This window comes from Budorcas taxicolor, chromosome 17 (genome assembly GCF_023091745.1).
Source record: "Budorcas taxicolor isolate Tak-1 chromosome 17, Takin1.1, whole genome shotgun sequence".
NCBI lineage: Eukaryota > Metazoa > Chordata > Mammalia > Artiodactyla > Bovidae > Budorcas > Budorcas taxicolor.
Genome location: NC_068926.1, coordinates 61,352,857 through 61,377,264, shown reverse-complemented (window position 1 = coordinate 61,377,264; position 24,408 = coordinate 61,352,857). Strand labels below are relative to the sequence as shown.

At 50.6% G+C, this 24,408-nt stretch overlaps 1 protein-coding gene across 2 annotated transcripts in view; it reads right to left on the bottom strand.

The window, feature by feature from the left end:
* TPCN1 (two pore segment channel 1) overlaps window positions 1–24,408 on the bottom strand; it is a 63,787-nt gene extending 39,379 nt beyond the window's left edge. The window contains exons 1-2 of one of the 2 annotated variants that reach the window (XM_052654321.1): window positions 24,286–24,408; window positions 21,268–21,504 (exon numbers count right to left, since the gene is read on the bottom strand). In XM_052654321.1, coding sequence (XP_052510281.1) covers window positions 21,268–21,379 — 112 coding nt within the window. In that variant the 5' untranslated portion in view covers window positions 21,380–21,504; window positions 24,286–24,408. Of the gene's footprint in view, window positions 1–4,834; window positions 4,876–21,267; window positions 21,505–24,285 lie in introns of those variants that run through there. The other variant, XM_052654322.1, reaches the window with a different exon arrangement.

The following is a 24,408-nucleotide window of genomic DNA, read 5'->3' as shown; positions in this document are numbered from 1 at the left end:
AGTAATGTGGATGGTGGTCTGCCACACGGTAACTACTGCCGTGTGCAGCCCGGAGTGAGACAAAACCAAAGCGAACAAGTGACTGGGCCTCCACAGATCATCATTCCCATTGGCCAGAGCTCTTGGGATGTGCCAGTGAGGGCCATGAGTGATCAGTGGACAGGCGGAAGGTCTTGGTCAGCTGGGGAATATTTTTCTTGACCTACAAGTGCTGAACAGAAAGGCTGTACCTTGGCTTCCCACGTGGTGCTAGTAAAGAACCCACCTGCCAATGCAGGAAATTCAAGAGATGCAGGTTCAGTCTCTGGGTGAGGAAGATCCCTTGGAGGAGGAAAGGGCAACCCACTCTAGTATGCCTGCCTGGGAAATCCCATGGGCAGAGGAACCTGGCGGGCTACAGTCCATGGGGGTCACAAAGAGTCAGACCCGACTGAGCACAGTACAGGCAGAGAATCCCAGGGCAGGAGAGGCCCCAGGGATTCAGGAGGCTCATCCCCTCACATCCCTCCTCATCCATTATGTGGAGTGACCCTCCCCAGATACTGTCTGCACTTTCCCAGCCCCTCACCCCACCGGGCACTGCCCCTGCTGCTGGTCTGGCTCCCCGTCCTGCCCCTCTCTGCCCTTCTCTTCTCTACGCCGATCAGAGAAATCCTTCGGTGTGTGTATGCATGTGTTTTAAGTAAACTTTTTAGCTCAGTATAACAGTAATCCTTTAAAAACCTAAGTCAGGTGGTAGCACTCCTATGCCCCAAACATGCCACCGCCTCCAGCTCCTGAGAAAACTTGGAAGTCCTCCTCTGGGGGGAGCAGGTCCTGTGAAACCCGGTCTGGGGTCTCATCCCAGTCACCCCTCATGGTGGCCATGCCAGCCTCCTTGTCCCCCTGGGACAGGCCTGGGACGTTCCGCTGAGGGCCACTGCACTTGCTGTGCCCTCAGCCCTGCCCCCGGACCTCTGAATGGCTGGCCTGGTCACGTCTCCCAGGTGTCCACCCGAAGGTCATCTTACAGAGGCTGCCTCTGGCTTCCCGGGGCACACCGCCATGCCCTGGCCTCCTCCCACAGCCCCCGGCTTCCTCCTGGGCTTCTATCACCACCTGGGAGGGGGTCATGGACTTAACTCGTGGGCCTGCCTGTTGCCTGCTTCCCTGCCTGGAGTATCAGCTCCATGAACTCAGGGGTTTCGTCTTGGTCATTGTGGTATCCCCAGAGCCCAGAACAGGGCCAGGCATGATGTGCAAAAGCTCCACACACATATCTGAACAGAAATGAAATGCAAGATGCCCCAAAGATGACAGAAGCACACCCACCGTGCTGGGCAGGCTTCATCCAGAGCACAGTGGGGAGTGCCCTCGGGTGGTAAGAAGGGGTGTGACATGACCTCTCTGCCTTTTCCAAAGATCCTTCTTAGGAGGATTTGTGCAAGAGGGACAATTTTACACAAGAGTAATTCAGGCAGAACCTTGAAAAAGGGAAACAGGATTCAAAGAGCTGAGGACACAGAACAGAGAGTCCTCCCCTCCAGCGGGGAGGACTTTGTTCATTGCTTCTGATCGGTCAACCTTCCCCTTGCTCAGAACACAGAACTTGGCTGGCTTTCCAGATGCAAAGCCTGAGTGCCTGTTGGTGACTGTGATTCGAGGACAGGGTTGAAAGGCCCTCGGTGACAAGGGCCACAGCAGGGAGTTTCAAGAAGGCCACAGGTGACTTCCAAGAGCGTCCCCCCCCCACCCCATGTTCCAAGCAGGGGCAGCTGGGGAGCCACATTTAGGGATCACAGAAAGGGTGACATGGAAGGCAGGAACCACGGTCCAGCCCGCTCCTTGCACATGCAGTCTTCATTCAGAGGCGGTGGGCAGCCCAGCGGCCAAGACCGGAAGCGTTTTCCCTGCGCTGTCATGAGGAGGGGTTTAGGGGCTACGGGGTCTAATTCTTTTTTTTTTAAATATATTTATTTGGCTGCACGGGGTCTTAGTTTGCAGCATGTGGGATCTAGTTCCTTGACCAGGGATGGAAGCCGGGGCTCCTGCAATGGGAGTCCAGAGCCACTGGACCACCAGGGAAGTCACCTTTTTTGGAGGAGGGAAGGGGGGTTAACTCCAGATTCCCGGCCCCATTCTCCCACTTCCCAGGCTGGAGAAGTGGCCAAAGAAGCAATGGAAAGCCTCCAGCCCCCAAGTGCTTTCTTGTTGATGAGGAATGCTCAGAGGGTCGGCGGCCTCCCATAAAGAAACATGGCTAGGGTAAAAGAGAGAAGAGGGGAGGGGGCTGGTGCAAGGGGGCAGGTCAGAGGTCAGACCGTGGGCCTGTAGTTCAGACAGGGGGCATGTATCCAGTGAGCTTCCTCGGAGTGAACTCCACTGAAGCAGAAGGTGAGGCTGTATGGGAATTCCAGGGTCCTCTGACTGATCACTACTGAGCATGATGTCCCAGGGGATGGTCTGTCCCCGTGTCGCTGTGGAGGTCCCTCCATTACGCCCACTGAATCTGCTCCAGGTCACACCTGGGGAGCCTCAGACCCTGCTGACTGTGAGCACCCACCTGCCCTGACGACCTGGAGCCCAGCCCTGGCCTATTCCTAACCACCTGGGGTGAATCTGCACTTCCTGGGAGAAACAGCGCTGCCCCCTGACCCCAGCCAGGTTTCCACATAAAAAGTGGGTGATGCAACTTTCGGGGCATCTCCTGCACAGGGAGAGACCGGACAAGGCCATCTGGAGGGCTCTCATACAGCACCCCGGGTCCACCCCGGCCTGCAATCAGGGACCCGCCCTCACGCCGGTGATTACATTAGAGACCCCGTAAGAATCAACATGTCCGATCTCTGATCCTGGTACCACCTTTGGTGCCACACTCACCCATGGCCAGGTCAAGGCATACCGCAAGGGCCCAGCTGGAGGAGACAGGATGACCTCTCCACGGGGCTGTTGGGCAGCTGGCCCTCTGCTGCCTCCTCCAGGAAGATGATGGCTGGCCCTCGCCTCTGCATTTCCGCCTCTCCTGGGAGGCAGCTGGAAACGGGAGGAAAGAAGTGGGGGAACAAGATACACAGCAGCACAGGAGGGTGGGAGCGGCCGTCTTCTTGGCAGCTCCTGGGCTCCTAGAAGCAGCCAGCTTCTCCAATCCCGGGAGGTTTGAAAAGGGCCAGAGAAAGCTGAACGCTCTTGGCAACCTGGAAGTTCCCACTCTGCGCCTCTGGGAAAAGTCACCCCCTGCCCGGTCCCCGAAGAGAAAAACACTTTGTTCCGAACTCCGGGTGTCCTGGGCAAAGAGCTCTCCTGTAAAGCCGGTCTGCAGCCTTTTCAGGCCCTGCCGACCTTCGCCACTAAACATTTATGCAACACCTACTCCTAAACTCCCCTCCCTACATCCTGGCAATCAGCCCAGGGAGCTGAATGTGGAGAATACGGAACAGAAAGAAAACGGCTGAACTGGCAGGCGGTGGAATACAAAACAGCGTAACGACAACCACAACAACAAAAGCTGCCTCCAAGTAGGAGAGGCGTTCCCCACACAGAGGACAGGCAGATAAACCAGGATGACCTGTTTGCACAGATGGTAACGCTTCCTCTGCGCTGATGTAATAGGGCCCAGACACTCCCTGCAAAACAGCTGGCAGCTTTGCATGCAGCCTCGCAAATGACCCAGCGGGGAATCCAAAGTTTCCGTTCACTGGAGCACAGCGCACAGCAGCATCGAGGTAGCTCTGGGTAAACAGAAGCAGTTTCCATATGCCGGCTATAAAGCAGCGCCAGGGAGGACGGGGAAGGACGGGCGGGAACAGAGGGCTTTTGTGACCCACCCAACATCCAGCAAGCGCAGGGTCCGCTAGGGCTGGGTAGGTCACTGGGACTTTCCTTGGGGGCCTGGGCAAGAGGGTGCTTTGGATAAAAGGCATATGAGCTCCTTGTGGGAGGCAGCTCTGAGCAGAAAGGATGTGAGGCGGTGACAGTTCTTTTGCAGGTTTACACTGAGGTCCCTCTCTCCTTTCAATCCCGTTCCTTTTATTCTCCTTCTCTTACATGTACACAACTTCATGCATTTCCGCCCACCCCGCACCCTTCTCACACACACACACACATAGGCACGCATATACCGTGCACATCTTCTTCCAGACAGACCGCAGCCCCGAGACTTCCTTGGTGGTTCAGGGGTTAAGACTCTGCTCCCAAAGCAGGGGGTCTGGATTCAACCCCTGGTCAGGGAACTAGATCCCACATGCCTCGACTAAATATCCTGCGTGGCACAACTCTAAGACCCAGCATAGCCAAATTAAAATAAAAAAAAATTATGTAGCCCTGAACACCCAAGTTCTCTCCCATCTGTGCCCCTCCCCGCCCCTGGTTCATGATCTTAATCGCCAGAGGATCAGCTTCTTCATCCATTAACTGGGACACGTGCCAACTGTGCTCTCAGCATCTCAGAGACAAATGCAAAAACCCACAAAGTGCCCGGAGCCCTCCAAACACTGGCGCCCACCAGAATGACAACGAGCCATCGCCCGACCATCTGCCAGTGGTCGCTGAGAGCCCCACTCCATGGGGTGGTAGGGGGGAAGCTTAAAGAGGAGAGGAAAATCAACCCGAGTGGCACTGATGAATTTTCCAGGCACGCCGTTGCCACCCCGCTTCCGTGCGGGCTCTTTAAAAGACCCCTGGATAAAAATCGGGGAAAAGACACCGTGCCAAAAGACAGCAGAGCATGTATTTCCTTCTGCTCAGGCTTCCTCTGCTGGTGACTGACTGCACAATGGTGTGGGAGGTAGGCCTGTGTCATCCAGGCATGTTAGGAAAGGCTGTGAACCTTGGCAGAACCCCGGGCTGATAGACCGACCTCCAGAAGGGCAAGAGCTGGCGCACGGCCCTTCCAGTTGAATTGCTGGCCTCCGGCCCAAACCTTGTCCTGCCAAAGGCTTTATCCAGAGGAAAGATGAAAGGCTCACCCAGGCCGGTACTCGGTCAGGCACTGTTCTAGAAGAAGGAAGCCCTGGTTTGGAAGCAGCCAGGATTACGCCCTGTGCCACCTCCAACTTCTTTCCGGCCAGCTCACAGGGACCTAAGTGGCCACATCCAGGGGGATTCCCTGTAGATACACAAGGCCTGCCATGGAAGGGTGTAGAGCTGGTGAGAAAGTTGAGAGCAGCGGCTATAAACAGAGGAGGTGAAAAGGCAAGAGGGGTGAGGATTAGAAATGGCAGACTCTTGGCAGGGGCCAGGAAAATAAGCACTCATTGGTAATTCAGGGTAGCAATGGCAGTCCCAGGGGCCCACCCCCAAACTGGCCACAAAGGGCACTCGCAGACTGAAGCTGCAAACGAAACCTTGAGAGCAAGTCTCTAGTCTTAATAAATCATGCAGTTATTTGGGAGAGAAAAAGGGAGGGGAGAAAATGTTTTTAAAAGGCTGACCTTCTAGATGGAGATAAATGTGGTTTCATGTGAGGAGACATTTATTCCTCACCTACTGTATACCAGGCACTAGGTTAGGTGTTGGATTTGAAAAAGTAAAACCGTGGGCTTTGTCTTCAAGGAGCTCACAGTCAGGAGGCAAAAGAAGGGATGATTCTGGGGCATTAAAGGCATTTGTTACAGCAGCCTAGAAAATGATGTGACCACAACTACCGTCCACGAGGGCTGGAGGGAAGAGGCAGAGAGAGAGAGATTCAGGGGCCTTATCAGTGCTGGTTTTAAAGGATGAAGGATGAAAAAGTGTTCTAAAAGGGGTTGGGAATGGGGTGAGGGCTACCTTCCAGAAACAGGAAGGTCATGCAGAAAGCACAGAAAAGCAAATAGGAGGACATGCTCGGGAAGTGTGGTGGCGGCTGAGTCACCAAACTGTGTCCTCTCTTGCGACCCCATGGGTTGTAGCCCACCAGGCTCTTCTGTTCGTGGGAAACTGCACAGGTTTCAGTAATTCTGAAGCTTAAAGGACCAGAGGTATAAGGCTGATATGTGCAAATGAGGGCAAGAATAACAGCTCACACTCAGTGCTTTACCCTTGTTAATTCCCCTAAGTATGAAAAAGCCCCCTGAACCAGAGACTATTACTATCTCCAGTTTCCAGAAGGGAGGAAACTAAGGCCCAGAGAGGCTAAGTGATTTTCCCAAGGTCACAGAGCAAGAAGTGGCCAGGCTGGGTTCGAGCCCAGCGGCCTGGCCTTTGTAAATCAGGAGGAGCGGGCAGGCTGTAAGCCATGATAAGGAGACCGGACTTGAGCCGCTGGGTTTTAACAGAGAGCAGCTGGACCAGTTGTGACAAGCAGAGATATGCAGGACAGTCAGGCTGTCTTGGTTTCACAGTAACTCCGTCTACATTCTGCACAGGCAAAAAAGGCAGGGTCCTTTCCCCAGGGGAGCCATGGTGAGCTCACATTTACAGAGCAGTTAACTCGCCAGGAGCCCCCTGGGTCACTTCCATTGTCTGATGGTCCTCACCACCTGCCGGGGGAGAAGACTTCCTCTGGCCACTGCTACACAACCCACGACCACCCTCTGCTGAGGCAGAGACAGAGGGAGGCGTTTACCAGATGCCAGCAGATAGTCTCTTGGTGGGGCTGGAAATGATTTCCATCTCCTTGAATCTGTGCATTTCAAGGCTCAACTTGAAACTGTACTTCCAAATACAGCTGTACTTCAACAGGAACTGTACTTCCTACGCCTGTGCTGCTGGGTTTATTATGAAACAGAAGGCTTTGACTCCCACTGAAAACTCATCACAAAGCATTTATTGAGCACCTACCACGTGCAAAGTATATGGGATGCTTTGAGAAACATCTGTAAAGGCTCCCTCCATCTCAAAGACCTATGCTTCTCTCTCTCTCACACACACACACATACACTCACTTACACACATACACACACAGAAAAACATGCAAACTCCACTGTGTTTATCCAAGGAAGAGTATAGCACCTGTGTGAACATCTGTCCTGCATTCACTTGGAAACACTGGAAACACTAATTTGAAATGCACAGGGGTGGGGCCAGGAGCAGTGCAAGAGCAAAGGAGACAAGGCATACTTCCCTGGCAGTCCAGAGGTTCAACTCCGCACTTCCAGTGCAGCGGGTGCAGGTTGGATCCCTGGTCAAGGAACTAAAATCCCACATGCTGCGTGGCGTGGCCAAAAAATATTTACAATAAATAAAAGTAAAATAAAATGAGGCTTCTATTTTTTAAAAAGTGTGTGCTTACCCACTGAAAAATTTTTTACTTTGGTAACTTTTTGTTTTCACTGATCTCAAATTACTAGGTTGGAAGAAGCTCTGACAGACAGCTATGAAATTATAATCTGTGGTTGCCGTTTAGTTGCTCAGTCATGTCCAACAACCTTTTGCGAGCCCATGGACTGTAGCCTGCCAGGCTCCTCTGTCCATGGAATTTTCCAGGAAAGAATACCAGATTGGGTTGCCATTTTCTTCTCCAGGAGATCTTCCCAACCCAGGGGTCAAACCTGCATCTCCTGCATTGGCAGGTGGATTCCTTACCACTGAGTTACCTGGGAAGCCCCACGGAAAATTATTTTTAAAAAATGGAGACAAAGGCATTGTCCACTGCAAGCTGGGGCTCCCTGGGCCTCTGCAGGGGGTCAGCAGATGAGCAATGCTCAGAGGAACAAGCCTGGCTGTGAGACTCCTTTTCTACTTGGGGTACTGATCAGAGGTCTGCTCTAGCCTCTGCCTGGGAACACTTGGGGGACTGGCTAGACCTGGATCCCATGACCACTGGCCACACCCCAGCATCTGGATCTGCTGTGAGCAGGAGGCTATGCTCAGAAGAGCAGCAACAAGGGGCAAAGTGGCCAGCTGGGAGACACAGAGCTCCTTGGCAGAATGACAGCTGGGAGGAAGTCTATGTCCTGCAGAGTTTGATGGCCTGGGCACGCCACTTCTCCAGGGACCTGGGTTGGGCTGGCTGGCGTGCTCCCAGGGAAGCCGCCAGGGCCTCAGAGTCTGAGTGGTCAGTGGTCAAGTCCTGGGCTCAGCCTTCTCTTCCTCTTCTTCAGCTTCCCTTTCCACCGAGTGGGGGAAACAGCTCAAAAGAGGTGTTGTGGGGACTTCCCTGGTGGTTAAGACTCCACCTTGCAAAGCGGGGGACGTGGGTTTGATCCCTGGTTGGCGAACTAGGATCCTGCAGGAGCAACTAAGCCTGTGGCTGCAACTATTGAACCCATGAACCACAACTAGAGAGTCCGTGTGCCTCAAAGAAAGATCCTGCAAGATGCAAGGAAGACGCCGTGTGCCATAACTGAGACCCAGCTAGACAAGTAAATAAATAATTAATTTTTTTTTTAAGTGGCAGCATGAATAAAGAAAAATACAATAAAGGCCAAAAATCCATCCTAAAGAGCAGGCAGGAGATGGAGTTACTTGAGGTAGATTGTCCTGCAGTGCACCTGGATGGTCGAGGAAGTTAACATACAGTTCCCCATTTGCCACAATGGAACCCCTAAGAAAATCCAAACCCCAAATACCAATCCTTGCTAAGTTGCTTCAGTCGTGTCCGACTCTGTGCAACCCCATAGACGGTAGCCCACCAGGCTCCCCTGTCCCTGGGACTCTCCAGGCAAGAACACAGGAGTGGGTTGCCATTTCCTTCTGCAATGCAGGAAAGTGAAAAGTGAAAGTGAAGTCGCTCAGTCATGTCCGACTCAGTGACCCCATGGACTGCAGCCTACCAGGCTCCTCCATCCTTGGGATTTTCCAGGCAAGAGTACTGGAGTGGGGTGCCAAGAGGAATGTAATAAAAGTGAGCTCAAGTCATCCACTCGGAGAGACCTGAAATTATCTACTCATAGGCTCAAGGAGAAACCTTGGACTGGAAGAAACACAAGCTAGAATCAAGATTGCCAGGAGAAATATCAATAACCTCAGATATGCAGATGACACCACCCTTATGGCAGAAAATGAAGAGGAACTAAAAAGCCTCTTGATGAAAGTGAAAGAGGAGAGTGAAAAAGTTGGTTTAAAGCTCAACATTCAGAAAACGAAGATCATGGCATCCAGTCCCATCACTTCATGGGAAATAGATGGGGAAACAGTAGAAACAGTGTCAGACTTTTTTTGGGCTCCAAAATCACTGCAGCTGGTGACTGCAGCCATGAAATTAAAAGACCCTTACTCCTTGGAAGAAAAGTTATGACCAACCTAGATAACATATTCAAAAACAGAGACATTACTTTGCCGACTAAGGTCCGTCTAGTCAAGGCTATGGTTTTTCCAGTAGTCACGTATGGATGTGAGAGTTGGACTGTGAAGAAGGCCGAGCGCCGAAAAATTGATGCTTTTGAACTGTGGTGTTGGAGAAGACTCTTGAGAGTCCCTTGGACTGCAAGGAGATCCAACCAGTCCATTCTGAAGGAGATCAGCCCTGGGATTTCTTTGGAAGCTGCTGCTAAGTCGCTTCAGTTGTGTCTGACTCTGTGCGACCCCATAGACGGCAGCCCACTAGGCTCCTCTGTCCCTGGGATTCTCCAGGCAAGAACACTGAAGTGGGAAGGAATGATGCTAAAGCTGAAACTCCAGTACTTTGGCCACCTCATGCGAAGAGCTGACTCATTGGAAAAGACTCTGATGCTGGGAGGGACTGGGGGCAGGAAGAGAAGGGGACGACAGAGGATGAGATGGCTGGATGGCATCACTGACTCGATGGACATGAGTCTGAGTGAACTCCGGGAGTTGGTGATGGACAGGGAGGCCTGGCGTGCTGCGATTCATGGCGTCGCAAAGAGTCGGACGCCACTGAGCCACTGAACTGAACTGAACTGAGGCTCAAGAAGGGGTGTCATTGCTACTTTGTTGAAAATTTGCTACTTTGTTGAAAATGAAACCCTGACACTTTACTGTTGAGTTAAGAGTTTTTCCACTTACTGAGTTGGTACCTGGAATGTTACCTGAAATTTCCTATGTCAACCCTGAATGGGGACATTTTTATCCCCATTTTACTGATGAAGAAACTGAAACTCAGAGGAAAGCCGAAGCTTAGCTCCTCATTCAAGGCTGCACACTTGCTAAGACAGGGCACTGGAAATTCAACCCCATCCTTTGCTGTAGACCAAGAGACTCTGAAGAAACGTTAGAATGAACTAGATTATCAGCCCATATTATCACTCCACCAATGCATACACATTTCTAACCACCTGAGGATTCTCCCAAGCCCTTTCCCCGTCTCCAGACTGGGGAGCTCCTGGCCACCCCAGGGCAGTGTCTGAGCTCCCAAAAGGAAACAGGCAGCAAAAGCAAACAGGTCAACTGGCCTCAAGGCTGAGTGAGCTCTGTGACTGAGAAAGTCTGAGCCCCGTGGAGGCAACCAGACGGGTTCCAGGGTGCTCAGTGCAAGCTGCCATTCGCAGCAAGGCAGGCCAGCCAAGAGCAAACAGCAGAGCTGGCAAGAGGGGACCCTGGGGTGTCACAGAGAGAAGGCATCATGCTTGTCAACGACCACCCACAAGTAAAGAGCCAACGCATCCGGCAGCTTGGAGCGGCTCCAGGCCATTAGCCGGTGCTGAGCACAATGGCTCTCCCAGAGCTGGTTTCCAGCAAGAGCTAAAAGGATAAAAAAATAAATAAATAAAAACCCAGTCTAACAAAAAGAGGGATTAGCAAGAGGGAAAGGCAGCCTACGAGTGGTGGAGTGGTGGTGGGTGAGTTCAGAGGTGGGTGAAGGTGGGACCTGGGCTGATACAGAAATTATGGCCCATGTGAGGCTCCTTGAGAATTTTGAAAGCAGAGACCAAAGACATGCCCCAGGCCGGCTGCTCCTAGGGGAAGCAGAGGCCAGGGTCCACCTGGGCTATTTCTGACCTGATCATGTGGGGATGAGTCTTCTGGTCAACCCAGTGGTTTCCACAGGCAGTTAAGATGTAACAGACTCTTCTGGGTGTTGGGAGAACCTGGTGACTCACTCCCAGATCCCTTACTTCACATGTGTCTGTTTATTAGGTGTCTGGGGTGTGTGCAGGAAAGATGTGGTCTGTGCTTTTGCCCAAACATGTGCTCCTGGAAAGAGGCACAACACATCAGGACCCAAAACAAGAGCACCTACTTAAATGTTCCTGTCTTGTGCAACCAGCCCACCCCAAATGGGCATCATGGAGACATGAGAAAGAAATCCACCAATGGGTTAAACCCTGATTAAAAGGAACACGGTTGGGGACTTCCCTGGTGGTCCAGTGGCTAAGACTCCTAATACAGAGAGGCTGGGTTCACTCCCTGGTCAGGGAACTAGACCTCACATGTTGCAACTGAGACGTGGAGTAGCCAAATACATTAAAAAAAAAAAAAAAAAAGGAACATGGTTTACAAAACCCAGCTCGATACTGGATGAACCAAGGGGTATTAATCATACTATGAAAGGATGCTTTGCCAAACTCAACCCTCCTGCTCATATTTTAAATCGTCTACTTCACCAAAATTTCATTTTCTCATAACCTTTAGGAATCCATCATGGCACAAAGCAAACTGATTCAGTACATGAGACATTAATCAAATCTATCACGTGCAGGTGCTGGGGAGGGAGTGGGCCTCCGCGCATCTATTCAGAGGATTCAAAGGTGCAGAAGTGCAGTCGTGACCCTGGTCGCTTAGGGAAGGCTCCATGGAAACAGAGGACCTGATCTTCAGCTGAAGAAAGCTGAAGGGGGATGGATCAGGAGTAAGAGACAGCAGCCGATGGGAAGTTTTGGTAGTGAAAGTGGTTCAAGTAAAATTTTAAAAAGTGAGATTGTGTGATTGTTAAACAAATGAGATGACAGTGGAACTTACTTGGCAGTCCAGGGGTTAATACTCCATGCTCCCAGTGCTGGGGGCATGGGTTCAATCCCTAGTCAGGCAAGTAACATCTTGCCTGATGTGTGGTTTGGCCAAAAAGTAGACAAATAAATGAGATGGCGTGAGCAGCCCCACAGTTAAGACTTTTGCTTGTTTGTTCTGATTGCTGAGGGGGTGGAGTGAAAGAACAGAGGCCAGTCAGGCAGGGGTGTAACTGAGGGAGATGTTCTCCTGGCCTGGAAAGTGCTGGGGCCACTGCCGGCTGGGTGGGGTCACTGCCAGGTGGGTGGGGTGAGGCTGGGAAGGTGGATCAGAGGGCTTGGCCTTCAAGGGCTTCATTTTCATTTGATCCAAGAATTGGGCCTAACTGTTACCAAGTGATGAAAGTGCAAGAGGAGAGTGAAAAGGTTGGCTTAAAACTCAACATTCAGAAAACTCAGATCGTGGCATCTGGTCCCATCACTTCATGGCAAATAGATGAGGAAACAATGGAAACAGTGACAGACTATGTTGGGGGCTCCAAAATCACTGCAGATGGTGACTGCAGCCATATTAAAGGACGCTTGCTCCTTGAAAGAAAAGCTATGACCAACCTAGACAGCATATTAAAAAGCAGAGACATTACTTTGTCAACAAAGGTCCATCTAGTCAAGGCTACGGTTTTTCCAGTAGTCATGTATGGATGTGAGAGTTGGACTATAAAGAAAGCTGAGCGCCGAAGAATTGATGCTTTAGAACTGTGATGCTGGAGAAGACTCTTGAGAGTCCCATGGACTGCAAGGAGATCCAACCAGTCAATCCTAAAGGAAATCAGTCCTGAATATGCATTGGAAGGACTGATGCTAAAGCTGAAACTCCAATACTTTGGGTACCTGATGCAAAGAACTGACTCATTTGAAAAGACCCTGACGCTGGGAAAGATTGAAGGCAGGAGGAGAAGGGGACGACAGAGGATGAGATGGTTGGATGGCATCACCGACTCAATAGACATGAGTTTGAGCAAGCTCTGGGAGTTGGTGATGGACAGGGAAGCCTGGCATGCTGCAGACCATGGGGTCGCAAAGAGTCGGACACAACTGAGCGACTGAACTGAGAGCTTGGAGGGAGAAACATTACTTCTGGGCAAGGCCTGAAAACAGAAACGGCAGGTCTGCACTCCGAGACCAAGAGGGCAGCACGGGCCTGCCTGTATGGACATGCGCTGGGCGTGCAGCAGCCCAGCAACACTGATGATGAATGAGGCCCACTGCCCCACTATCCGCCCCTGCAGGTCACTTCCTGCCCCACCCCTCCAATTACACATCTGAAAAACAGGGATACTCTTACTTCGCAAGGGCTCTTAGGAGCCACCACCTATGTAAACATTACTGCACACACAGTCACCAATTGCAATCAACTGTAATAGGGCTTAGGACTTCCCTGTTGATCCAGCGGCTAAGACTCCACACTCCCAATACAGGGGGCCTGGGTTTGGTCCCTGGTCAGGGAACTAGATCCCACATGCAGCAACTACGAGCTGGCATGCAGCAACTAAGACCTGGCACAGTCAAATGAATAAATAAAAATATTTTTAAAAAACTGTAATAGGTTTACAGTGTTGCTGCCTCCAACAAGAGAGAAACAAGATTGGCTCTGGGGAAGACTTCTACTTTGAGGTGGTATAATGGATGCCCTGATTTGCAGCTTCTGGATTCATCTTTGAGCCAGGATGCAGGGGTGGTACCCACGGAGCACTAAAGGGAGATACTTGCATCTGTTGTTCCAAATGCAGGCTGAGCCACCATACGTTCACCTGGGAGACTCCCCAGGCATTACTGATTCTTCCAGGGAAAAACAAAGCCCCTAAATCTTGCCTTAAAAAAAAAGATGCGAGGGCTTCCCTGGCAGTCCAGTGGTTAGGTATTCACCTGTCAAGGCAGGAAGACAGACACAGAAAGAGAAAAAAATGCCCAATCTGGCTTGATTGCAAAGCTGAATGAAATCTGATCTTTCTTTCTGTGAAGCACGAAGAGGCAGGGACAAGTGCCCCCAGCCAGTTCTGAATCTCTCGGCACCCAGAACCTGAGTTTCCCCGATCAGAAGAGCGCGGGGTTTCCAGAGCTGCGTGGCCCTGGGTAAGTTTCAACCTCTCAGGGTGTCCGTTTCCTCTGCTGTCAGAGACAGATGCTGAACCAACAGCACAGCTCTGCTGGGAGGATCCAGTTACAGAGACAGCACAAAGTGCTTTCAGACGCTGCCCGGCAGTTGATAGGGGCTCAATACCCATGAGCCGTTATTTTTATTGTGAATGACCTTGCACAGCTTGGACTGAGAGGGAGAGAAGGGAGAGTCAGGAAACAATCAGAGAAGTCACCCAGGAAAGGGAGTCCAGAGGGCTCCCTTCATAGGTGGGATGGGGCGGTCTGAGGACCAACTTTCCTCCAGGGGCCTGAGGGATATGGGGTGGTGGGGGCAGGGGGTGATCCCTTGGTGCCTCGTCTGGGTTTCCTTCCAGGTCCACCGTGCTGTGATCTGCGAGGCAGCCCCAGGCAGGACACTGCGGCCAGGAGCCATCAGAGCCCCACCTCCCCCGCTCCCTCCCTGACTCAGAAGCTGAGAAGTTGGCTGTTGTGCCTCACGAAATGCTCTTGGAGCAAATGTGAACATAGAGACCACCTAAGGGGACGGGAAAGAGCAATGGAGCCGGGGCTCCAGCCCACGCCCAGCTGCCATTGCTGCCATTCCGATGCGGCAGCTTCTCTGCGTGGCATTTCATGGCAGGGGGGCCCAAGGAAACAGACAGGATCCCCCACGAAGACTTGGAGTGGGGAGGAAGTGAAAAGCTTCAAGTGTCGCTTATGAGGCTGGAACCCAGGGTGCCGGGTGCGTGTGCATTTTAATTGGTGTCTCTGCCAGCCTGGCGACACGACCATCCTGTCGTGTCCCTGGCGAGGCCCTGGGAAAGCCCGGGGGCCGACTCTAGTGGAGCCAAATGCCCAAGCTCCCTGGGAGGCTGGGAAAGCCTGAATGCTGTTCAGCCTCCAGCTGCCATGCTGCCTCCCCTTCCCCACTTGGTGGTGGCCACCTGCCGGGCCAGCAGTGAGGCACCTTTGCCTCAGTTCTTGGCCTGGGTTCAGCACCCCAAGAAGCCCTGTCTCTAGGCATGACAATAACGTCTACAACTGGCTGAGCACCCACCACGGGCACCACACGTGTGACCTCACTAAATCCCCACAACAACTCTCCTGGAAGATGCTATCATGATCCCACCCTACAGATGAGGAGGCTGAGGCTTGGAGACACTAAGTCCCATACTCGCCTAGGTCAGGAAGCCTGCAGTTTGACTCCAGAGCCCGAATGCTTAACCACTCCACTGCCCAGTGTATCACGGGTGACAAAAGCTACCTGGGTCCTTGGGCTTTACTTTCTCTCTGGCGAGTGTGCTGGGGAAGCTTGGTCAGAGAAAAAACCGCAGACACTGATTTCTGTGATGGAGAGCCTGCCTCGGGGTTAGGTCTCCCCTGGGTATTTAGCCCCACCACTCTCTCCCAGCTCAGGTTGGCCATGTCTGCCCTGGGGCCAACATGATGGAGATGGGTGCCAGCTAGTTCTAGCTGCCATGAAAACTTTGGAAAGGGAGCCAGGGTGGCCGCTGTATATCAGCCCCTGCAAGGGAGCAGTGGCCCACCTGGATGGAGATGGCCCACCATGACAGAGATGGGTGCCAGCTGGTTCTGGCTGCATGAAAACTCTGGAAAAGGAGCCAGGGCGCCCGCTGTATATCGGCCCCTGCAAGGGAGCAGTGGTTCTCCACCTTGTACTGGGTCCCAGGTAAGTGCCAATGAAGTCTTAGGAATCAGGGTGAAGGAGGCAAAAGGGTCCTGTTACTCTATCACCTTAGGTCTTATCCCCACAGGACTTGTCACCAGGGAACCATGAACCACCAGCGCCAAGGTATCTCGTGAGAAAAAGTGCCCTGCTCCAGCCTCAGCCCCGGCCTTGCCACAATCCCTTCCTCACCCAATAGCATAGGCCCATCTTAGGCAGCGGCTGGGCTTAAAGGCAATAAGAAGGTGAAAGCTGAGAGTGAGCAGAATTCCCCAAGAAGATACTTTGTATGGCCCACCACACTCTACAGTCCAGGAACAGTCCAGATCACTGACTGCTGCGCAGTGCAGACAGCAGGCTATCTCTAAACCACGCTGTCGGACGCCAAACCCACTGACTATTTTCAAGGTTACTCCTAATTTCTAGGCTTTAAATACCTCTGCTCATACCTTCCTCCTTTATCAACCTGACATCTCCTGCCTGTGAGTCATTCATTAGCATTTCAGCTGCCACATTTATAGCCCAGAGATGTTTTAAGTCTTGGATACAATCCATCCTTGCCCAAATAAGGGGGAAAAAAAAAAATCCAAGCCCTCTGGTTTCCTATAGGGACAATTCCCCAGCTTCCAGCATCCCTAGCATAGAGTCAAAGGTCACAAGCAGCACAGCCAGATTCCTGGGGACCTCATCTAAGGAAAGGGCAGGAGTGCTACGGACTGAATTACTGTCTCCCTAAAATTTCTATGTTGAAAGTCTTACCCCCAGGGCCTCAGAATGTGATGGTATTCAAAGAGCAGAGCCTCTAAAGTGGTAATTGAAGCAAAATGAGGTCATAGGGGTGGGCCCTAATCCAACAGGAGGGGTAGCCTGATACGAAGAGATCAGGACACACACTGCAGACACGGTGAGCAGCAGCTGTCCGAAAGAGGCCTCAAACACACCAATCCTATTGACACCGTGCTCTTGGGCTTGCAGCCTGCAGAACTCTGAGACCATGCACTTCTGCCACCGTGGAGCTCTGTCATGGCAGCCCGAGCACACGGAGACGGGAGGGTGTGGGACACGGCACGGCTGCGGGGGCGGGGTGGAGGCCCAGGCTCAGCCAAGGCTCCTGCCCTCAGAGAGCTGGCTTAGCTCTCAGCAGCTGTTGTGCCCACATAGCTGCCAACTTTGCTGAAGGCATCGGGCTGCAGAAAACTCCTTAACCCCTCAAGGGTTTAGATTGGCCACAGACTGGGGGAGCAAGGATGACAGCCTCCCCAGGGCAATCAGCTGTGCTGGGAGTGATGAGACCCCAACCACTGGTGAGCAGAGGCAGGAGGGGATGCCACTGATCTCTGATGGGACCCTCAGACAGCCCCTCCGCTCCTGCGACCTGAGACAGCTATTGTGTTTAGTTGCTCAGTCAGGTCCGATTCTTTGTGGCCCCATGGAATGTAACCCACCAGGCTCCTCTGTCCGTGGCATTATCCCAGCAAGAATACTGGAGTGGGTTGCTATTTCCTCCTCCTGGGGATCTTCCTGACTCAGGGACTGAACCCACATCTCCTGTGGCTCCTGCCCTGGCAAGCAGATTCTTTACCTCTGAGTCACCTGGGAAGCCCCTCCCATGAGCTCTGAGGTTCCAGAAACCCAGCTAGGTTTATCTGGACCATGACTTTTTTTTCTTCTTACCAAATTACATCAGGCTTAATAGTGGCCCCCATAGGTATGCCCAAGTTGTTACTGCCAGAACCTGCAAAGGTGACCTTGTTTGGAGAAATGATCTTTGCACATGTGATCACGGATTTTGAGCTGAGATCACCCTGGATTTATGGTGGGCCTTTGTTTGTTTGTGCTTAGTCATATCTGACTCTGTAACTCCATGGACTGTAGCCTGCCAGGCTCCTCTGTCCATAGAATTTTCCAGGCAAGAATACTGGAGTGGGTTGCCATTTCCTACTCCATGGACCATGCTTGTTGAATGCTCACCTACAGTAGGCATTGAGCTATGTGATATGTGGATGAATGAATACTTGGGGCCTAGGAGGTGATCAGATGGTTAAACGGTTGCTTCCGCACAGTAAGCTGGTGTAATAATAATGGAAGCCTAGATCAGATACCACAGCAGAAAAGGGCGGTAAGTAGTCAGCCCATCAGGAAATTGTGGTTCAGTGAAGGCTTCAAAGTGATGGGATTATCAGCAGGATTATCAAGATAGAACTGAAGCTCCTGAGTAAACAAGCGCCCAGGGAAAACATGCCAGGCAGTTACCAGCAAGGCAGAGAGGTCTGAGAATGTACCGGGGATTCACAGAACTAGAAGTGTGGGGTAAGGCAGGAAATGGAACTGGTCAGGCAAGAAGACGCTAGAACATGCATATGCTGGCTAAGGAGCTGCATCCTGCCGGGCACAGGAAGGTCCTGAGAACCTGAGCAAGCTGGGGAAATCATAGGCAGACCTCAGAAATATTGCGGGTCCAATTCCAGACCACTATGATCAAGTGAAGACTGCAATAAAGCGAGTCATGTGACTTTTTGGTTTTCTAGTGCATAAAAAACTTATTTCTACAGAACTTCCCTGGTGGTCCAGTGGCTGAGACTCCATGTTCCCAATGCAGGGGGGCCAGGTTCGATCCCTGGTCAGGGAACTAGATCCCACATGCCGCAACTAAGAGTTCACATGCTGCAACTAAGACCTGACACAGCCAAATAAATCAATTTGAAAAATGTGTGTGTGTGTGTATATATATGCTATAAAGCATTATATAGCATTATGCTTAAAAAACAATGCACATACCTGAATTAATTTAGCAAGCAAGTGAGTAACCATCATCTGAGCCTTCAGTGAACCGCCAATTTTTTTTTGCTGGTGGAGGATTTGAAATAATGCAATAATTACCAAAACGTGACACAGAGACAGGAAGTGAGCAAATGCTGTTGGGAAAACAGTGCTGAGAGACTTGTTCGATGCAAGGTTGCCAAAAACTTTCAATTTGTCGGGGGAAAAAAGTATGCACAAAGTACAGTAAAACAAGCTTTGTGTTTTAGATGGACCACTCAGACAAGTGGGAGGTGGACCTTGAGAAGAAAGTCAGTGCCAAGATCCAAGAGTGAAACAAGAGAGGCCCAGATGGGGACTTCCCTGGTGGTCCAGTGGTTGAGAATTCACCTTCTGCTGCAGAGGACACAGGTTCGATCCTCAGTCAGGAAGCTGGGATCCCGCAAGCCACGGAGCAACAAAGCCCATGCACCTTGATTACTGAGCCTGCATGACACAGCTAGAGAGAAGCCTAGTGTCATAGTGAAAGATCCTGCATGCCACAGCCCAGTTCAGCCAAAAATAGAATATTTTTTTTAAAAAGAAAGATACCCCAATACAAAATAAAAAGTTTATAAAGTTGGAGAAAAAAAAAAGTTAAAAGACTAAGAGGAATTGATGTTTAACAAGGTTAAAAAAAAGAGAGAGAGAGAGAAAGCAAAGCCCGCACAGAGGAGGTGGAGCATGCAGGCCTCCTCTGAAATCTTCCCTTTTCTCCAAGAGGCGCTGTTATTTTTCTCAGCCAAGCTGGGTGGGTTACACCCATTAGTTTTTAGAGGTTTTAGCAAATATCTCAGGAAAAGGGTGAGAGAGTAAACTGATGCGCCAACGCACTTCCCAGAGCGCATCATTTCCCTGGACCCTGTCAGTTTATATTGTTTTTCTTAAACAAACTAAAACAAGCCATCAACTTTGCCAAGAAAGGGACAGCCTCACTAGTGGCCAATCCAACGTTAGTTTTATTGTCTACTTGGCCTATTTCCTAGTCATCAAGCACCGCCATCGCTTCAAAACCTGATCTTGACGTAGAGCTATGCCTCTCTTCCCACTTTGATTCTGCAGGAGAGCTAGACACCCTGCCATCAGCTCTGACACTTGGGAGGACTTAAAAGTGGCACCCGCGACAATGATCAAGAGTCCAATTCAGAACCCTGAGCCTGGCTATTTCCAGAATGATCCATACCCTCGGATGTCAACCACCTTCCCTCCAGCCCAGTCCCTCACTGGCCATGGATGGAACCACTTCCCTCTCTAGTGGGCAGCCTACTCTGAAGCTGAGACTATGTCACATTCATTTACATCCCATTCCCCAAAGCACCTTACACAGGGTGATGGGGAAAGATCAGCGAGGCATTGCTGCTTGCTAGCTATGTGACCCTGGACAAGTTACCTAACCTCTCTGAAGCTTTTCTTCCCCAGCAAATATGGATGATAACAATAACTCCATTCTGAGGTTATATGATGAGATAATATATGTAAATGCTGAGGGCCAGCACTTACATTTATTAAGGCCTTGTGAAGAGAAAAGGAGGAGGAAAAGAAGAGGGAAGAGGGGAGGAGAAGGAAAAAAGGGAAAAGAGGAAGGGAAGAACTTTGGGGTCAAACAGTCTTATGTTCAAATCTCTGCAAAACTGCTACTTGGCTATGCAATGTTAGGTAAGCTCCTTAACCTCTCTGACTCACAGTTTTCTCCTCTGTAAACTAGGGATAATACTGCCTACTTTGCCAGAAGGATCTTAGTTAAGATAACAGGTAAGAAGGAGCCTAACACTTAGCTTGCTGACTCTGGGGTATTTAAGAAGTGGGCCTGAAATCACAGCCACTGATATTTTTGGTCCTGAATGGCACTTAGGGAAAAATCTGGTCTCTATTCTAAGCTTCCTGGATCACCCAGCTCTGCCACTCTAGATGGGTGAACTGGCTAAAGCGGAGAGAGGCCAGTTTAGAGGAGTCAGGCCTCCCACTGCACTCCCATCCGTGGGAACAATGCTGTCCTTTACCACTTTCAAATGCAGGCTGTTAAGCTCCCTGTGAGCCAACTGTATTCTCTCTGGACAAAGGAGATGAGAGAGCCAGGCCTGCCTTTCCCTGGACCCAAGCAGTACCCCTCTTTCCTAGCTCAGGAGCATGCCTGGTGGGTAGCACTCCCATCTGCTAAGGAGATCCTAAAGCACTAGCCCCTGACATCTTAGGACCTTCCAGAAGGCAAGTTATTTTAAGCTCTCCTGGACCCGAGGCCTGAGCAAATGGAACAAGTGGCTTTGGAACAAAAAAGGTTTTTTTAAGACCTTTCATTCTGCCAGAAACACACTTAAAATCTAAAAAATTTAAAGCTCATCACCTCTCTTGGGTTCACTTTGTGCTTCTGGGCTTTGGTTTAGAGGAAGACAAAGTGAAACAAACCCCAAACCCTCTGATCAATGGATTATGACAAATGCTTGCCCTCTTCCACTCCATCCTGTTCTGGGCGGTGCAGGGACTGAACGCCAGCGGGGAGAAGCAGTCAACGCCACTTTCCTGCCAAAGATCAGGCAGACGGAGGCTGATGTTGAAATCTGGTTCTTTTTTTAACAAGGAATGGGACAGGGATGCTAGCCAAGGAGCAGGTTTGCCTGAGGTCTCCACGAAGCATCCACGAACAGAACCAGGGTACCACAGGTGCAAGGGAGGGGTGGGGCTGTGGGAAGCTGGGCAGGCTAGTCCCAGGGAACATCCCTAAATTGGGGCTGCAGGATTAGGACCCCACAGAATTAGTCTCCTACTAGCATATGTGTCAGAACTTGGGGGTCAAACGTGGAGTCAGGCATTCGGGTACATGAATCTACCATCAGACCACCAAGCCCACAACAAAACAAAAGCTGCACTCTCCCCCGCCCCCAGCACACCCTACCATCTTACTTCTGCTGGGCAGATCATCTGGGCCCAGGCCGTTGGAGGGAGCCAGTGGGGCGCTGCCACTCTCATCCAAGGTCAGGATGAGGGGAACGTCATCATCTAAACTCACAGCCATGTTCTTCACTCCTGCAGCCCTCAGGAGGTGATATCCAAGGCTTTAAATAGTCTCTGCTTTGAGCTCCCGGTCAAAGCCACTGGCCCCGAGGTGCTTCTCAGAAACTCCTCCATCAGTGGCATCTTCTAGAGTTTGGGGGATTAAAAAAAAAAAGAAAAAGACAATGATCATAATACAACCATTGATGAAAATGTTCTGGAATCAGACAGTGGTGATGGTTGTATAACTTCACAAGTATACTAAAAATGGTACCCTTTAAGATGGTGGATCTTACGGTAATGTGAATTGTATCTTAATAAAAAAAAAAAAGATGTGCACATCACAGGATGTGCCACTGTGCTGTGCTTAGTCGCTCAGTCATGTCCACCTCTTTGCGACCCCATAGACTGTAGTCTGCCAGGCTCCTCTGTTCATGGGGATTCTCTAGGCAAGAATATTGGAGTGGGTTGCCATGCCCTCCTCCAGGGGATTGTCCCAACCCAGGCATCAAACGCAGGTCTCTCTCACTGCAGGCAGGTTCTTTACTGTCTGAGCCAATAATATCACTGAAATATGGGGGATGGGACAGGAACTCTACAAGAATAAATACTAAAAAGCTAAGTGTAATTATGTCTGGAGATTGATATTATGGCTAGTATGTTCCATCTCCACCCCTCTTAACCCTTGTTTGTGTGTTTTGTAAAGATTTTAAATACTTTGTGAAGTGTGTGAAGTCGCTCAGTTGTGTCCAACTCTTTGCGACCTCATGGACTGTAGCCTACCAGGCTCCTCTCTCCATGAGATTCTCCAGGCAAGAGTACTGGGGTGGGTTGCCATTTCCTTCTCCAGGGGATTTTCCCAACCCAGGGATCGAACCCGGGTCTCCTGCATTCCAGGCAGACACTTTAACCTCTGAGCCATATAAATGTATATAAATGTATATACTTTATATATATATATATATATATGACCGTTCATATAATAGTAATTAGTACTCAGTGAGGGTTTACTATGTACTGGGGCTCTTCTAGCAAGTTTTAAGTTGACTGAAAGTCAATAATAGTAAGTAGGATTATTGTCCCACTTTAGAGAAGGGGAGACTTAAGGCTCAGAGAGGTTAAGTGACTTGTCTAAGATCCCACAGCAGGAAAGTGGGAAAGCACAATCTGACTCCAGACCTGTGCTCCCAGCCACCATGCTACAATTCTTCCAAGTCCAGTCCTGGTATTTAGGCAGCACTAGCTCCAATGACCTATAAATAGTGTGCCAGGTCATCTAAACTTACCCATATCATTCTTACAAAGGCACTATTCTCCTAGATTTAGGTATTTGGGGAGAAAAGGGAAGAGACTAGAATATTTTTTTAAATGAAATGCTTATTTGGAACTTCCAATTCAAAACAGTCAGAACTAGCCTTTTACAGTTCCTATTTATACACATTCCTGTTTCCGTTGAGGACCAAAAGAAATGCAAGCACTCAGCAGATCTAACAGCAGACCTTTGAACTTGAAAACAGCAGCAGGTTCCTTCCTCAAACTGCAGTGTTCTGGTCTCAATCAAGTTTGCCTCCAAATCACCCCACTGAATGGCAAGCCAGCAATTTACCTCCTTCAGAAACCTCCACGACCATTTGAGGCAGGCCCCTGTGCATCAATAGCTTCTTAAAAAGTAGACAGTTTAAAAGTGAGCACTCTTCTTTGCTGCTAAGACTATAGCGCTCTACCCAGCAAACTTCCTGTGAGATTTTTTTTTAAAGTTTCCTCCAGATCTGGGGATTCATTTTACTTTTAAATCTCAGTAGTGGGAAAACAGAAAAGGAAATTCCAAATGAGATGCTACCATTTGGCTGTCTTAAAGCATTTTATGTCTTTTTTATTCTTTTTGGCTTAAACTTTTCACCACAGATACTTTCAAATATACTCAAATGTAGAGAGAATATGTAAATGAACTTCCTTGTATTGATCACTCAGCTCTGACAATTATTAACGTCTTGTCCTGGCCAGTATTTATTTTGAAGGCTGGAGAGGCTATTAACCTTTTCAACTCATCAAGAAGAGCTTTCCTAATTGTATCGTTGTTATTATAGTAGCTACTGGCTTTTATTTTAACTGTATAATATATGACTGTTTGCTTGTAATGAATGCATTAGTTTTGTGGCTCTCAGAGGGGGTTATCACAACAGAGACATATGTGCTTCAAAATGTGAATAGTGTTGCTGTTAGGAAATTTTACTGAGCTGATGTCCCCACTTCACAATGAGGAAAGTGAGGTTTAGAGGGGTTAAGTTAACCGACCTCTTGTAAGTAGACCACAGGGAAGTAAGAGCCCAGATTTCAACCCAGGCAGTCTGACCCTCCCTGCTTAACCATTACCCTTCCTCTCTTCCCAGACCAGTCCCCTCATCTGAATTCAAACCCATAATTTTAGAGAGGGGAAACTGAGGCTCAGGGAAGAGAAGGGACGTACTTAAAGTCACAGTGCTTCTCCCTCTAGAGAGGACCCAGAATGGAAGGGTCACCCCTTAGGGAAAGGTCCCAGGGAAAGCCGGCAGGCCGTCCCGCGCTCCACTCGGGCAGACGGACCTGGCAAGAGTCTCTTGCAGGGTGGGTGGACTGAGGGCTCCAGGGAGATGAGCATTTGAGAGAGAAAGGGGAGCGAAGAGGCGTGCGGGATCCTACTCCACGTGTTCGACTTTGAGCCCCCTCTCCCGCCCCGGGCTTCCTCGGGCGGTCCCCACGCTGGGCCCCCTCCCCAGATCAGGACTGGAGGGAGAGAAGCGCAGCAATGAACTTCCCCGCAATCCCTCTTGGCCCGACCTGCCCGCCTCCCACACCCAAATACCCAGCCGCAACCTTTCACTCCGAGCCCCCTGCCCCTTGACCTCTGCCCTCTCCTCTGACCATCCCTCACATGCCTCGAATTCTTACACGCGCCGCCCCAGCAACTCGGACCGACCGCCGGGGTCCGCACAGCACAGCACAGCCCGCCGGCGCAGCCGCCAAAGCCCCGAGCCCGGAGCTGTTGCAGCTGCAGCAGCCGCCGCAGAAACC